The sequence below is a fragment of the Serinus canaria genome, chromosome 20 (genome assembly GCF_022539315.1).
Source record: "Serinus canaria isolate serCan28SL12 chromosome 20, serCan2020, whole genome shotgun sequence".
In the NCBI taxonomy this organism is placed as follows: domain Eukaryota; kingdom Metazoa; phylum Chordata; class Aves; order Passeriformes; family Fringillidae; genus Serinus; species Serinus canaria.
Window position 1 is genome coordinate 8829015 of NC_066333.1, and position 16784 is coordinate 8845798.

Genomic DNA, 16784 nt, shown 5'->3' on the forward strand with positions numbered 1-16784 from the left:
GTGGTGGTGAGATGGATTTTAAAATACCAAATTCCCCTTCAATTCCCCCCTGCCATGGCCAGGTGTGCTAGGACGCCACAAGCCAGAGATCAGAGGCATTTTTTTCATGGCAACTTTTATTGTTTTGGAGTAATTTTCCATCCCGGTCCTCCCTGAAGCAGCGGTGGCTGCTTCCCGTGGCAGCCTCATCGGTGCCATCTCGTGGAAACAGGGACAAAGTCCTCCTGGAACAGCTGCCAAACCGAGGAAATCCAGAGCCTCGTCCCTGCTCCTGGCAGGCAGGCAGCACGCCCAAAGCAAAAGGAATAGCCTGGGGAGATGCAAAGCGCTTATTGCCATTTCTTCGGGGACCAGAGTTTGCAAATGTGATTGTATTTCCTGAAATTTGAAGCTGGTGGAGGGAAAATTAATTGAGGTTGTAGGAAGGTCAAAAACCATCAGGGCTGGCTCTGCTGTACAGCTGGGCATCAGCTCCTCAAGAGGAGAGAGCCCAAAGGGCCTGGAAGAGGAGGGAAGGAGAGGGAGGTGTGTAGGGGCTGGATGTGAGCACCCAGTTTCCAAAAGGGACATCATCTCCACATGCAGCACACCCTGTGCACAGCATGGCACTGATGCCTTGGTGGGAGCTCCTGGTGGAGAAGGGAAATCCCAGGGATGGGACCATCCTTTAGGTGTGAATGGACACCTCTGCCAAATCCCAGCCTGGTGCTGACTGCTCTTGTGGCATCCACTGGAATGAGAAATGAGTACTTCTCCCTTCCCACTTCTACCCTTGTGACTGGCTGTGTGCTGTTAATAATTTAAAGTAAGTTTTCTTAATCCACTGGAGCTGATTGGCCGACTCAGCAGGCGTTTGGGGCTGTTCTAAAAAATTTATAAGGCTTTTTCAAGACTGCAAGAGGAATCCAGGCTGCAGATGCTGAGCTGGGGGAATTTGAACTGCCTGCTGCCCTTCTGCACTTGGAGGGGAGTTAAAGCATCAGCCACAGCCCCTTGTCAGCCTGGGCAGGTCCCTGCAGAGACCCAGCACAGGCCACAAGTCACCAGCATGCAGAAAACCTCTCCAGTCAGGGCAGCTCCTCTCCCAGGGCTCCATCATCTGTCACCAGACTTTGCTGAACCTTGACCCCACACAGACAGTGAGGTCCTGCCTGTGTCACGCTGACTCAAAAGTCTTGGTGACATCTGAAGCATTTACACAGCACTTGAAAATACACTCACGGGGGGAAAAAGGAAATGAAGATCTCCTGACCTCCCATTCTGGTTTTGCTGCCTTGGAAGACCATGCCACTGACTGCCAAGGAGGCCAAGGTGCTGTTCAGCCCAGAATTTCCAGAGGACATCACCCAAGAGAGTCTTGCCATCACTGCTGGTGATGGAGATGCTGAATCATCTGTGGTAGCAGTGGGAATGATGCACATGCAGCACAAAGTGACTGCATGACCTCAGAAAGTGACTTCATCCCTGAACCATGTCTTCCCTTGTGTCCCAGCAGGTGCTTCTCTTCTCCTTGGGCAGTTGCACAGCACATTTCCCCTTGCAGAGCTGCACTGCCCTGGGCAGCTCTCCATCCAGCACTGGTGTCTGGGCTTGGCCTCTTTCTTGAGCAGATCTGCACAAAGTTGGGCACACAGGTCAGAGCAGGTGGGGCTGAGGCCATGCCCACAGCCTGGGCAGTGCCAGGGGATGAGGAGTTCTCCATGGGTTTTGTGTCCTTGGGGCTGGACACAAAGACCTTGGACTAAACCTTGGGAAGCAGAGGATGGGCCAGACCATCCAAGCTGGGGGAAAAGGCTGATCAGGGCAGAGATAATCCACGCCTGGGTGGGTCTCATCTCTCCATCCTGCTTCCATCACACCCCCTTCGCAAAATCCATCAGCCACCCTTGGCCTCAGAGGTACAAATTCAGAGTGGAGGGAGGAAAGCCTGGCTCTCCCCCAACATTCTGTAACATACCACGGGCCAAACCTGGGAGGTTTTGACTGACTTCCTTTAGCCACCTCCCTCTGCACTTCCCCAGGTTGAGATCCAGGTGCACCTGCAGCCAGGGGAGCACAAAGCAGCAGCTCTGGCCAGGGCAATGCACCACTTGGCACGTCCCATCCTCCTCTTGGCCTGTGCTTTACCCTGTGCAGAAATATTGCTGAGCTGAAGAGAAACTGGAGCTGTAGCAGAGCCCAGGGTGCAGCTCTGGGCCAGACTCTCCCTTCTGCCTTGGGCAGAATTTAGCCACCACTCTGATGCTTTATGTAGAGGTACCGCAGCATCTTCAAATAACTCATTTCAGCTCTGCTCACAAACAGTCCTTTGCTGCCTGCAAATTTAGGATGGCCTGGTTTTTCTTAGTCAAAATGATTTGTAATCACCCCGAGTCTGGCACTGTTCTCATGCCTTATATCTGCTAAATGCTCTCTGCAGTCCTGGCCAGCCACAGCCGAGCACTCAGAGTGATGAGTCTGGCAGCAGCCAGGCTTTGGGATGGAGACACAAGCAGGGCAAAGAGGAGAGGACAATGCCCAAATATCAGCTTTGTGGGGATGTGATGGCTGTGACAGCAGTCACCTGGCACAGGCTGCAGGTGTCTGAGCTGGGTTTTGGTGGGGGGCAGGAGTGCAGGGGACATGGGAGTGTGTGCCAGCCCTGCCACCCCTCACATCAGTGCAGTGAGAGGATCCTCTCCAAGGACACAGCCTGGAATTGTCCCCAGCCCCACCCTGAAGGACTGCGGTGACCAGCGAGGGCGGGAGGAGGTGACAGTGATCGATGGGTCCCCGAGGATGCCCCAGCAGTTCCATCACAGGAGGGAAGCATTGCCACAGGCCCAGAGCTTTGGTGTCCTCCCAAGGCACGGGGAACATGGAGAACGTGCCAAGAGTGGGGACAGGGCAGGGTGGCTGAGGCTGAGCATCTGGGAGTCCATAAAATCAGGGGGTTTTGGGAAAGCTGCAAAAGGCAGGCCTCAGAGACAGCAGAACTGTGATTGGAGCTAAGCAGTAGCCATGAGATTGGTCAGCAGAAAAATTATGTAAAATGTAGAAAAGTAAGGCCTAATAGAACAATGGTCTGTGTATTAATGCTTGTCTCGAATAACTCCCTAAGCTACAGAAAAGTTTATCTAGCAAGATATTAGGAAGTTTTAAGCTTAATAATGGAGCTCTGTGCATTGTGTTTTAAGGCTGACAAACAGGTATTGCGTTTGAAATAAGTATTGTTTTAACTGAAGGCACCTGTGCTTATAGTGGTTGGATAGAACTACTGTCAATATGATTTGTTTTGTGTGATTGGTCAAAAAACTTATAAAGTAAGTTGTAGCATTAAGTTCTTGGTCTGTTGAGTGGGATGTGAGCTGATGGCACCTTCCCATTGTCACAATCATGTAATGAGACTGATGCTGGAAAACACAACAGCTCAAGGCACATTCCCAGCAGTCCTGTCCAGTTTGTGATTTGTGCAGAGCCCCCAGCCGGGGATAGAGCACATCTCCAGGTGGAGCTGAAGTCCCTCTGCCCGGGCAGCTGAACTGTGCCCAGTTGACAGCTCCTGCCAGGCTACACACACAGCTGGGTTTTACAGCTGCCTCCCCTGCCCTGCCCGCTCAGAGATGCTGATGGAGAGGTTTAGAGGGCACAGCCCGAGTGGCTGAATGCCCCGAGGACAGGAATGGGTGAGCAAGGCGAAGTTGGGAGAACAAAAGAGAGGTTGTGTGAAAATCAGGCTGGAAGTGAGGAAATGCCACCCTGCAGGCACAGAACCCACATTTCCACCTGGGGGAATGTGCCCAAAGTACTTGATCCTGCCCTGTCCAGCACCCGAGATTTCAGCAGGTGCTTCCCATACAGGATCCAAAGTGAGCCCACAAAGAGGGAATTTCATGATTGGTAGAACCAGGGGTGCCCGTTTTTCCATCATTTTATGTTTCTAATAATGTCCTGTGGGTTCTTTGATGTCCATTATTATCATGTCCATGTATCACCAGTTCCTGCAGTGAGATTTCTATCCTCTCTCTCATCATGTACTCTCACTCAAAGCAATCTGAAATGTCCCCCCTATCTTTAATAAAGAAGATAAAAATTGCCCAAAAGCTCTGCAGTTATTAAAGGAGGGAAGAGAGATGCGGATGCACGTACACCAGCTTTCCTTCAGACCTCAGGTTAAAGATAAATAAATCATAAGCCCTTGCCCTTTCACGTTCTTTTGATTTCCCAGGTGTCCAGGCTGAAAGACTGACGAAAGCCTGCAGCAAAAGCCCATGGTGCAGAGAAACTATGAATTTAGTTACTTCAAGAGTTTTTCTTTGCAGATGACACATGGTATGCTGTGACAGAGGCAGGAGCATGGAGACAGCCACGTCTGCCTGGCAGCTTCCCAACAGAATGCTTCCATTTTTTTTTAAACCTGAAACATGGATCAAAAGCAGCTCTCCTAACTAAAATCAAAATCTGATATTCTTTCTTCAATATTTTTGAAACGGAAAAAAATTACATGGAAAAAATGTAAAGCAGATTTTTTTTTAAAATATTTGGAAGGGTTTTTTAAAATCTCTCTCAATAATGAAGAGGTAAAATAATTAGCCTTCAAGCTTTTCTGTATTATAGTAATTGGGTTTGGTTTTCTTACCTTCCAAATCTGGAGATTTTGACATTTCAGAAAAGAAAGACAAAGAACTGAAAAAAAGCTTTTGCATCAAAAAAAAAAAAAAGAAAATATTCTTTTTCTCCATGCAGGTTTAGAGCTTTGGCATCTCCTTATACTGCTCCCCTCCCACTGGCAGGGAGCCTCCCAGCCAGTGCCTCGTACCTCCTTTCCCTGCTCTTCCCTAAGGAACACCCCATCCCTGGGACAGGATCAGATGGGATTCTCTCCTTCAGAGCTGTCTGATCCTGCCCAGCTCCCCAGGTGCTGTAAGGTGAGGGGATTCCAGCTCTGTGGGAATCCCCTCACACCCTCCCCAGGCAGGGTGTGAGGGGATTCCCACAGAGCTGGAATCCCCTCACACCCTGCCCCACACACCAACACCCCTTTTCTGCCCCCAGCACCTGCCAGGCTTGGGCTCCAGGAGGTCCCTCCTGACCCAGGACACCTGGGACCATCTGGAGCCCATTTATTTGAGCTGCTTTCCCTTCCATGTCAGGACAGAGCACAGATCAATCTGATGTGCCCCTCCTTGCAGAGATGATGTGTCAGAATCAGCTATTTCAGTATGGGCTTGTTTCTTTCGGATGACAACCTCCAGTCCCTAAATATTCATGCAGGTTTTGATTCAGCTTTGAAGTCAGTGGGAGGCAGGTGCTTGAATGGGAACAAAGCACCTAATGGGCTTTGTGGGACTGGGCCTCAGCCAGGATGCAGTTATGGTTCTGGGAGGTGCTTTACTGGGACCAGAGCCAGTCCTGAGCTGGATGCCAAGCTCCTGAACCCAGGCAAGGCTGGAAGAGCTCTCAAGTGAGACCCAGTTTAGTTTTGTTGCTGTCAGTTATGTATTGTGGAGGGCACAGCCCTGGTTTGGAGACACTGGGAGGAGGCTCTTGGTGGGAAGGCTTCTCCATCTCCTCGTCCCCAAGGAGCTTGTGGTGGTGGTCAGGGTGTGGGAGGAGGTCCTGGAGCAGCCTTGTCCTGGGGGATGAGGTCAAAGAGCGCTGAGGTGATGGCAATCTGACAGTGTGGCTTTGGTCCTTGTGGGTGCAGGAGGAGGTGGAAACCCAAGGAGGTCAGGAGGAACAACGTGAGCACTGGGAGATGTGGGGATGACTAAGAGAGCTAAATTTACAGAGTCTGGGAAAAGGAAGGCTCAGGGGCAACTGTGGTCACGCACTAAAAATACCTTCAAGGTAGCAGCATAAATGAAGAAAAGAAATTACACGTGGTCCCAAAGGAGGTGAGGGCAGGAGAAGGAGCTGGAGGGCAATGACGGAAGTGTGAAGAGTAGAGATGGGAATCTGCCAGGAGAAGGGTCTGTGTGCACTGAGTGGGACAGAAGCAGAGCAGTCTAAAGGTGACAGGGAAATGGGCTGGGTGCTGGGCCCTCTGTGACTTCCAGCTTCGTGGGTGCTCTGAGAGTAATGCAATTTAATTCAAGAGCATTCACCTTAATTTTGGAGGTTTTTTCCACTTGTTTCTCTTTCCACATGCCCAGTCAAGCAGCTGTTCTTTCCAGAAACCAGTTTTCCTTAAAGTCAGGCCTCCACAGCACAAATTAATATTTAGACCTCAGCAATTTTAATCACCCTTAGAAAGGAGGAACATAAATTTCTAGTTAAGAATGGAGCATGTGTATCTCCCAAGTCAATTCAGCATTACTTGGAGAGATTTCTGTTCATACAGTCAGACACTTCCAGCTGCAGCTCAAGCTGATCTCATACAGCAGGATTTGTCCTGAGTTTTTTCTGGAGCAGCCTCCAATGAGGTCGGTGCTGTCTAAGAACAGGGCAGGAAGATGGATGGTGGCACAGAAATTTTGCATCCAATAAATATGTAATATAAAATAAGCAGCTCTGTCAGCAGCAAGGATGAAGGGAGCCTAGTTTCTTCTTATCAGCATGTTGCTTGCAAAATCTGATTAGAGATTTTTTTAGTGGTTGGGAGGCGTGGCCTCCTCATGGGCACCTTTTCCTGTGACTGGTAAAGGAGAGAATGCACTTTAAAATCCCCTTTGAAGGGGGAAGAAGGAACCATTGGGGAGCCTCTGTCTATCAGGGCTTCTAGTTTTGATGAAAATGGATAGAAACTTAATTAGCATTGAAACAGATGACTGTTGGATTTGATCAGGACTAGAAAAGCATCTGGTGCATCTTCATTTCAGGTGATTAAAAAGAAAAATGTTTAAAAATTCAGTGCTGATGCTGTGGTTGTGACTGAATTCCAAAAGCAGCCCTTGTTCTCTGGCCAGTTTGAACCCTCTTGGTCTCAAGGTGATCCTTCTGCACCAGTGTCCTCACCACCCTGCACGTACTCTGCAGCTGTAACACATCTCTTCATCCCAAATATGGAAGCTTTGGCTGAGCATTGCCTTCTATTCCAGCCAGAAATGTCACACTCACCTTTCTCCTTTGGAAATACATAGATTTCTCCATTTGTGCACATGAATTATCTTTCCTGCAGCTTTTTTTCCCTGAAGGCTCCACCTTATGCTGGGGAAGCATCTCCTTCCAGGTCGAGTTCCTTGTATGAACCAGCCTCTCTTGGGTCAGGGCCACTGGTCTCAAAGCCAAAACTGATTTGGAATGTGTTGGGAAGAGACGTGAATAATCAATAGACAGGGGCTCTTGAGGGCTGTTTTCTGCTCAGAGAAGAGGATAGGGGTGGTGGGAGGTGAGGGGGAGCTGAAGCAGAGTGAGATGGGTGGACACTGGATGCAGAGAGACCGAGCTGTTAATGTCTTTTCCCTTGGCAGGTTGGTGTTGCTGGGATGTTGCAGCATCCTGTACGAGGGGAGGTAAAGCCATCTGCTTTAGGGTTTGAAAATAGCTCTGGGAGAGAGCTGTGAGTGACAAAACCCAGGCTATGGGTAGCACAGTTCACACAAACCACCAGCTGGGTGGGGATGGAGAAAGGGTTCTCGTTCAGTGTTTCAAGCAGAAATTTATCCCTGGAGTCATTCTACATATTTCACACCAGTCATCTCTTACTACATCTCAAAAATCGCCAGGGGACAGAGCATGGACTTTCTGTATTTTAACATGGATTGATGGATTTCAACCTACCTTCAGGGTCTAAGCTATCTGCCATGGTGTTTGTGTTTTAAAGCCATCACCAGTGTTGAAAGCGAAGGACTGACTCAGTAATTCTGTTTGTTTGTGGAGACATAATGTCCTTGGATCAGATAAAAGCACCTTCCCACTGCTGCTTTTATATCCCTCATTAATTCCCAGTGTTAATGGCTGTGTCTTGTCTTGTGCCACCCAGCACAAGTGGCACACAAGTGACTTCATTTCCAAAATTACCTGCTGCAGACTCAGTGCAGGACATCACAGCTCAGTGTTTGCACCCAGCTGCTGCTCCTCTCAGGGCTGCAACTGGCCAGGCACTGGACACTGGATCAAGGGACAGCTCCTGTGAGTGGCACGTGGGGGTGGATAGGGAGAGCCATGTGCTTCTGAGCACTTGACTGAAACTGGTGGTGCCAACCCATGGAATATCACAAAAAAGGAGTTAGAGATGCCCTAAGAGTTTAAGGTAAAAAGAAAGAAGGGGTGAGGCTAGAAGAGGCCTTCACCTACAATTTCAGGCCTTTTCCAGCTCCCAAAGATCACTCTATTCGCAAAAGGAGACAATCCTTGATGCCAACTCCTTGCTCGTCTTTGAAGTTTTGCCTCCCTCCTGAGCGAAGCAGCAATCCCTGACAGTCCCTACAATCACACCCTGCCATTCCTCAGCCCACCCATGACTTGGAAAGGGTGAGATCCTACCCCTTGCCTTTCTCACTCCCCATTTCTGGTGGTCTCAGAAATGCAGGACACCCAGAGCTGTGCTGCAATGTGACACTGCAAATGACCAACTAATTAGGCAGAGAGGAGTGTGTTGAATTTAGATTCTTCTTTCGGGCTCACAGACTATTTGTAATCTTGAATTTGTTAATTGAAAATTGCTTCCTTTGTTTGTTGTTGGCCTTTTTGTGGAGGGGGATATTTCCTGCTTTGGGACTGCGTCACTGGATCTATAATAATGCACTTTGTACATTAGTGCCAGGCACATTTGTAATTGGCCACCCTATTAAAGAACACTAATGATCTTACAAGTGTTCACAAATAATGAATAGAATGGCCCCTCATTGAATTGAGCAATTTATTCACTGACATACTTGCGGATCTGTTTTTCCAGTGTTTAACCCAGCTTTAGTTTTTTGCCTGCCTTGCAGAGATGGATTCTCTTTCAGCCATGAGTTGGAGAGAATATGGGTCACAGGAAACGTTCTGTTCATGAAAAATGTAGGGCTGCTCCACGCTCACTCTTCTCTCAACGTGCATGACAGGATTTGGGGAGTGAGAGGCAGCAGCTTTAATCTCAGTGCTCCTCTCATCCAGTAGTTCTCACTGGGATCCTCCTGAGAAATTAGGAGAGGACCAAAAAACCAGGACTTGAGAAGAGCACTCTGAAAGGTTATGTTGATTTTCTCGTTTAAGTAAGAATTTCAGGAAAAGCTGGCAACAATACAGAGTGGTAAGATTGGTTTTCCAACGAAACCCAGCCCTGAGTGGCTCCTGCAACCATAGAATTCGGGGCCACCATTTTGCTGCTTCTCTACTAACATTGTGTTGAGGGGTTTATGATGAAAGGTGCAGCTCAACTGAGCTTGCTATTTAACTTACATACAAAAAGTTCTGTCCTAAAGCCTTCCTTTACTTACAAAGAACACGCAGAGGAGTGCAGTTCATAGATCACCTATGATTTTTTGGGTTGTAAGGGATAGAAATGTCACTAGGAAGGAGATTATGATCTTGGGCTGGATTTTATTTGATTGCAGGTCTTCCCATTGCACTGCAAAGAACTCTTCCCATGGAGGATAATTATGTGGGGCAGGCACCTCTGTCCTGTCTTCTGCAGTCTGCCTGTCTTCTCCTGAGTCCAGTGAAGGTGTGCCAGCAGGAAATATTCCTTGGGCCAGAATCCAGCCATAGTGTAAGGGGGGAAAATGCTGCTGCTGGACTATAGATAGTGGGGTATTAAAGAGCTGGTTTGGGTCGGCACATCTGGAGATGGGCTTTCTGTGCTGGGAGCTTGGCTTCTTAGCAGCTTGGTGACCATGTCATGGTGCAGTTTCAGTGTGAAAGCTGAATTTGGGCTTCCAAGAGGATAGGTTGGGAAGAGGTCGGGAAGCATGGAGAAGGCAATGACTTTGCACTGTGGGATTTGTGGAGAGGTTGAGCAGGTCTTCTGCTGAGTGGGCTCACGGAGATGGAGCACAGATTGGGTCCCCCTGTGACACTGGCAGGGTCTGCACCCGCTGCCAGTGGGAGCACAGGGATGGCATCCCACCACAGGGCACTGCCCTTCCCGGGGGGCAGGAGGAGCCCCCTCCGTGGTGGTTTTGAGGGGATGCCAGAGCCCGGTTTGGGGAGCAGACACTGGGCTGGGGGCAGCAGAAATGTGTTGCATCTTGATCTGAGGGCGAGATGTCCCTCCTGCATTAGGGGGGATCTATATCTGGGGGAACAATGCCAGACACTGCTTTTCTTGGTGGGCGCCGTCGGAGCCGCTTTTTTTAAATTTTGAGGGGGTGAGGAATGGCAAGCCCCGATTTTTAGGAGTGGGGGGAGTGCGGGATGCTGCTGCCGGCGGGGGGATGCCAAGGGTTAAGGGGGCGGGCGGCGGCGGGGCGGCGCTGGCGGAGCCGATTGCAGCGGCTCCTGCGGCTTCGGCTGCGCCGGGCGCGGAGCAGCGGCGGGGAGCGCGGGCGGAGCCCCCGCCGGAGCCCCCGCCGCCCCCGGCCCCGCCGCCCCCCGCCGCCACCATGGTGCAGAAATCCCGCAACGGAGGCGTCTACCCGGGGCCCGCCGCCGAGAAGAAGCTCAAGGTGGGCTTCGTGGGGCTGGACCCGGGCGCTCCGGACTCCAGCCGGGACGGAGCGCTCCTCATCGCCGGTTCCGAGAGCTCCAAGCGGGGCAGCATCCTCAGCAAGCCCCGTTCCGGGGTCTCGGGCAGCGGGAAGCCCCCCAAAAGGAATGCTTTTTACCGCAAGCTGCAGAATTTCCTCTACAATGTGCTGGAGAGACCGCGGGGATGGGCTTTCATTTACCACGCATACGTGTGAGTAAAAGGGTGGGGGGCAAAGCTGGTGACAGAGACCCCCCCGGGTCGGGGTGCTCTCCTCTATCCCCTGAGCCCCCAAGTGCGCCGGAGAGGAGGGATGCTCCAGCTGCAGAGCGGGTGCGGGGAAGGGATGCCGGGTGCCAGGGCTGGCTGGGGAGCCCCGGGGGATGCTGAGGGGGGCGGAGGCTGAGCCGCTCCCCCCCATCCTCCCCGAGATCAGTTGGGCCGCCCGGCCGGGCCGCCGCTGCATCCCGCATCCCGCATCCCGCATCCCGCATCCCTCGCCTCAGCCCAGGCGGTGCCCGGGTTCGGGGAGGTGATGGCCATCCGGGGAAGGGGGCGGGGGGGAAGAAGCTGCCCCTGCAGAGCTGGGGGGAGGCTCCCAGGAGAGGTGCGCTGCACCGAGCCCCTGTCTCCCCGTGCCCGCTCCTTCTTGCGGGGGAAGGGGCTGCTCATGCGGTCGGTGCAGGGGGCTGGAGCAGCGGGAGTGATGGGTAGCGACTGTTCCTCCGTCTTGCTTGAAATCACCATAGCAATGCTGTGAGCAGAGGAACAAAAAGCTCTGCTCAAGCACCGTCTCTCCTCCCCCCCACCACCCCCCCAGCATCCTTCCCTCCCCGGCCCCATCTTTGCCTGCTGGGTGGCTGCAGTCGGTTTGGGGCCGGGGTTGGTTCTGGGGCTCTGCTCAGCGTTCTGGAGGTATTTCTGGTCCCCGGTGGGAAGCGTCTGAATGGGAGATGTGTCTAGAAAGAAATGCTAATCAGTGTCTGGGGCTCCCTGCCTGTACAGCCGAGCGGTAAACAAAGGAGCATCCCTGGGTGCTCATCTCCCCCGGGTAGCCGGGTTTTGAGCAGAAATGGCCCAGCTGACCCGCGCTTGGCAGAAGGATTCCCTGAATCTCTGAAGCATTGCTGCATAGGAGTGCAGATGACTTCCCGTTGTTCCCAGGCTTGCAAAGGGAAGGTCAAGATAAATCTCGGTGTTACTGCAACTCCCTTCCCTCTGGGACTTTCCACAGTCCCACCGGGCTCTTCTGCAGGCCTGGGCTCAGGCTGAGCTGGTCCTATCCTTGGCGCCAATGCTTTTTGTGTTCTGTTTTTGTGCTTTTCCTCACCGTCAGGGCCTCTGTCAGCCACGGCAAAGGGATTTTTGGGGCCTTTTCTGGTTTTTTCCCCCCTCCATCCTTTGGCTGTTGTGCTGCTGTAAGATAAGGAGTTGGGATATGCTTTCTGCTCCTCAGCCATTTTGTACATTGAGGCCTTCCTTGGAGGTGTTGATGGGACCAGTCAGAGAGGGGAGATCCTTGCTGGGTGGAAGGGGGAGGTTTGCTGAGCACTGCAGCGAGTTGGGGTCCTTGGGGAAGCTCATCTCCCCTGGGAAATGGGAGAGGAGAAGAGAGAGCATCTGTGGAGCTCAGCTGCAGCTACAAGGAGGAGTGTGAAGTCCAGCACTGGGCATCCTGAGCACCTTCCGTGCTCCCGTCCATCCTCTGGAGTAGTGGGTGGTTTGTGTCACAAAATCTTCCAGAATGGTGTGGAGGGGCCAAGAGTTCATGCTGGGAGCTGGGTTATTGTGTGTGCACTGAGGGTGGGGATGCTGTGTGCAAGGTGCTGTTAGATACAGCTGAGACCACAGCTGGGGACACTGGGGTGACAGTGGGGTGACAGATGGACAGGGAAGGGGCTGAACGCCGAATGACAAACAGCAGGGGTAGCTCTGACTGTGAGGGCTTTACAAACATCTTCAGCTGCTCTGTCTTAACTTCTGACCTGTTTGGCTCTCTGCATTTGCTTGGGCAGCCAGGAGTGCTCCCAGGGTAGGAGCAGGGTCTCCCCAAACCATCCTGTTCCCAGTGCCAGGCTGCTCCCAGTGCCCCTTGGCTCTCACCACGTAGCTGCATCCCCCCAGCCCAAGGAGCTGTGTTTGCTCTGGGCTTGTGACTCCACTTGTATCTGCTGTGGCGCCACAGGGAGCCTGTGAAACCAGCCTCTGCCCCCAGCCCTCACACACCTGCTGGGAAATGGAGGCTGAATTCTGGGCTGAAGTGGTAATTGCACCGACGTCTGTGAAGAGTTGGTGATATCATCCTTTTTTTATAGTGTATTGGGAAGTTCTATGGACTCCAGTTTTCTGTACTCTACCCAGGATAGGTTTAGCCTTGGCAGTTTGCTGTTACAGCTTTGCAAGAGCTGAAGGATATGGGAACCTTCACACAAAGCTGCCAGGATAAGCTCATGCCTCAGTTATCCCCTCTTGCTGCCCGGGTGAGCCTGTGCCAGGTCTGGGAGTGTTGGAATGGGTTTTGTAACTGGAAGGCAGTAATGCAGACAGACAGGACAGATAAAAAGCTTATTCAAAGGTGTGGGAGGATGACAAGCCTGCCTCAAGGTCATAAAGTTTGTATGGAAGGGCTGGAGCCATTCCCATGTCCCAAAGGCCAGTGCAGTGCCCTACCTGTGCTACTGGGGTCCCTCTGTCTCCTTGTGCCCCAAACCTCATTTTGTGCCAAAGCCTGGAGCACCAAAGCACCTTTAGCCCTCATCCTGCAGGAATGGGAGTCCTGAAGAAGGCTGTGGATGAGGGTGCCCTGTCCTGCCACTGTCCTGGCTTCAGTCCTCTCTGCTGCCAGCACCCCCATCTCCCTGCTCCTGCTGCTCACGGGGACTTTTTGCATGAAAATTTATTTCCAGTGTGAGTGAGCTTGTGATGCTGCAAGGCTGGGTTTTATCTCAGAGATGCTTGCAGACCCAGCTGCCTTTGCAGGCACGGAGCTGCTCTGGGGCTGCTCAGGCAGCTCCCTGCACCCAAAGCCAAGACAAAAACTACTGGGACTCTCCCAGCACGGAGATGTTTTAATAAATATGAGAGGTGCCTCTGGGTAAGCACCTCTGCTAAATTCCTGCCTGCAGAGGCCCAGGCTGGTTCTGATGCTCTGCCTTGAGAAGCCTGTGCAGGTTGCATTTATTTCCAGTGCTGCATCCTAGATCCAATCCATCTGATTTCATTCTCCACCTCTTCCTGCTGTCAATCATTCCCTTTCGCACCATTTCATGCATAAGAAATCAGGGAAATTCAAACCAGGGAATCTCTCACTCCCCCAGCCCCGGTCTCATCTCAGATGTTGCCTCTCTAAAAGCAGAGCTGTTACCTCTGTGAGCAAAAGCAGGGTTTTATATCTCTGTGTTATGATTCATTTTTGTACTTAATAGCTCTTCCTACACTGACACAACTGGGTGACCTGCTCTTGGGAGCTGTGGATATGATATATGTGATATATAATATATATTTTGCATAACCCCATGTACAGCTGAGCCTGGTGGGCCCCATTTTTGAGTATAGCTGGAGGTGCTCTCTGGCTCACAGAAGTCTGAGCCTCCTTTATTTCTCGCCTTCTCTCTCTCAATACCTTTCTTTTCTATTTTCCCCCACCTTTTTTTTTTTTTTTTTTTTTTTTTTTTTTTTTTTGTGGCAGATCCTTTACACTGCAGCACATGGCTTCATTCTCTTCAAGGCTGAACTGAAACTTGAAAAGTTGAGCTGTGTCTAAATAACAGGTCAGGCTTTATGAGGGGTGCAGCAGCACTTAGATCTCAATTTAGTTTTATCTGTGCAGGTGGGCATTTGGCTTCTAAAAGTTTTCCACTTTATGACTCTGAATGATTTTTTGTTTCCTTCTAGCCCTTTTGGCTTGGTTTCTGTAACCTGTCCTGTGCACAGGAAGGGCTGTAATACTTGAAAGGGATTTTTTGTCCCTACCTGCCTCCTTATTTCAGGAGGGAGCACTGTTCTGTGCCAGCCTAAGCCAGGTGCTCACACTGGGCTCCCCCATGGTCTGAGGTCTCTGGGGACACATTTGCTGATCCCTGGGTGAGCTGCTCAGCTTTGGTCCCTGAGCTGAAGAAGGGGCTGCATTTGGAACAGTGGCAAGAAAACAGCCTGGATTCAGGCACTTTTAAAGCTGTGTGCTCAGGAACCAACATAATTCTTGCATTTCCTACTAAGAATTTACAACCCTGATGCATCTCTTTAACTGTGTTAAAAATAGTTTGGGTGCATTTTTCATCTGCATACTGTGCACCATACATTTAGTTAATTAAGCAAGTGCATGGACTTAAATTGTAATAAGGAGGAACATTTCCTGTCTAATTCCATTCAAATTTCCTTGTGCCATCCCTATCCCATTTGGTCTTCCCTTTTCACCCAGGGAAGACACCTCTCTCTCCTGTGTCCTGCCTGCTCTGCCTGCATCCTGGCATGGCCATGGCACAGGGGGAGCACAGAGAGTGGATGAGGTGCTTCCCTGCAGTTCCAGGGTTCCTCTTTGCAGAAGTGGCCTCTTCTGTGACTCCTTTCACTCCTCAGTACTGATGGTTATTTCATGTAGATCCATTCCCAGATAATCTCTTACCCCAGAATTCGGGGTGAATGAGGTCTGACAGTCTCAGTTGTCCATCCCCAAACCCTGAGGAGTGGTGGGTCATGGCAAGCCCTCACCCTCAGGCAGGGTTGTTGTGGGCAGGTAAGATGCCTCCAACCCAGCCCATCACCAGTGACATGCAGGGACCTCTCCTGGGTTCCCCTGCCCACCTCAGGCTGAGTGGGATGAAGGGGCCAGTACAGATCTCCCACAGGTGCTGGGCTCAATAAACCTGCTGGGCTCTGACCTCCAGGGCTTCTGCCCTGAGCTGTGGGGTCCTGTCCACCCCAGGGACCAGGGGACCTTCCTGCTGGGATGCCTCACGAGCTCCTCTCCAGCTGCTTAGTCAGAGCTTGGTGGGAGCAGCCTGATTTCAGCTGCTTTAATGTGTCACGTTCCAGCCATCATATTCACCCCACACTGACATTAAGGAAATGAAAAACAAGCTGATCCCCTGGGTGACCTCCTTTTCGTGCTGCAGCACACCTCAGATGAGCCTTGCTATGGTTCGATGTATTAAAGAAGGAATAACCCAAAATGCAAGCCCCAAATCCTGAACTAAAGGGAAGATGGGCATAGCTCAAAGAGATTTAGTTACAAAAATCAGGTTTCTTGAGTTTTTGTTTGCATTGCAGCACAAGGAAGGGGTGACAGGGTGAGACACTGTGCCCAGGGTGAGCAGAGCACAGGGTTTGCCAGGCATCAGTGGTGCTCACAAGGATAAAAAGCATGGAAATTTAGTGTTCAGCTTCTGGGAGTTAAGTAGCAAACACTTAGCCCTGCATAACCCTTTTTAAGGTAGCCCAAATGCTCACTGGTTTCTTAGTTCCTGTGGAACAGATTGTTCTTTAAATTGTGGTGACAGGGAGCTGTGCCAGTCCCTTTTCCTGCCATGTAATCTCCTGTAATCTACAGATATGGTAGAGCTGAGAAAGGTGGGGAGTGGTTCCTACAGAGGATTAGTGGCCTGTCCCTGTTGCTGTGATGTCCCTGCACATCAAAGAGAGGAGTCTCCAGCACATTTCTTTAGAATAGTGCAATGTTTTTTTACCCCTGTTGGTCCAAAATGAGCCACATTGCAAAGCAGATTGTTGTGGTGGCCTGGACTGAGTTTCATGAATGTATTTAGAATGCATTTAGAGTGTATTTAGATGTATTTGACTAGTGAACACTTGATGGCAAAACCAGGTTGTGCAGAAGGACAGTGGGTGCAGGGTCCTCCACCACCACACATTTTAATGGCTCTAATCAGGTTGCAAGACAAAAAGATTTGGGCTGTTCTGACAGCCCAAGATTTGGGCTGTTCTGACCTGTGACGAAAGATGATTCCAGCAGGACTGCAAGAGTAGGTATTTCAATGCAAAATTTGTTTTCCAGTGAGAGCAGTCTGTGTGATGAGCACGTTGTGTGAGCTTGCTCAGTTCCCTGGAGCTGTGCTGACCTCAGCTCCCCACATGGCTCCCTTGGCCTTTTCCTGGGAAAGCTGCAAACTCAGCCTCCTGTGACACTGACAGCAGAGGTGTCTTGGGGGCGTCCTGTGCAGTTATTGTGAGGCACTGAAATAATTACTTGTGCTGTTGGATGGGGAGTATCACACAAAACACTGGCTGGGATGGCAAG

The 16784-nt window shown here is 51.0% G+C and overlaps 1 protein-coding gene across 7 annotated transcripts in view; it reads left to right on the top strand.

The window, feature by feature from the left end:
* The first annotated feature begins 10448 nt into the window (after positions 1 to 10448).
* Positions 10449 to 16784, top strand: part of KCNQ2 (potassium voltage-gated channel subfamily Q member 2) — a 64084-nt gene continuing 57748 nt past the window's right edge. For all 7 annotated transcript variants that reach the window (XM_050982037.1, XM_050982039.1, XM_050982038.1 and 4 more), the window contains exon 1: positions 10449 to 10744. In XM_050982037.1, coding sequence (XP_050837994.1) covers positions 10449 to 10744 — 296 coding nt within the window. The remainder of the gene's footprint in view (positions 10745 to 16784) is intronic.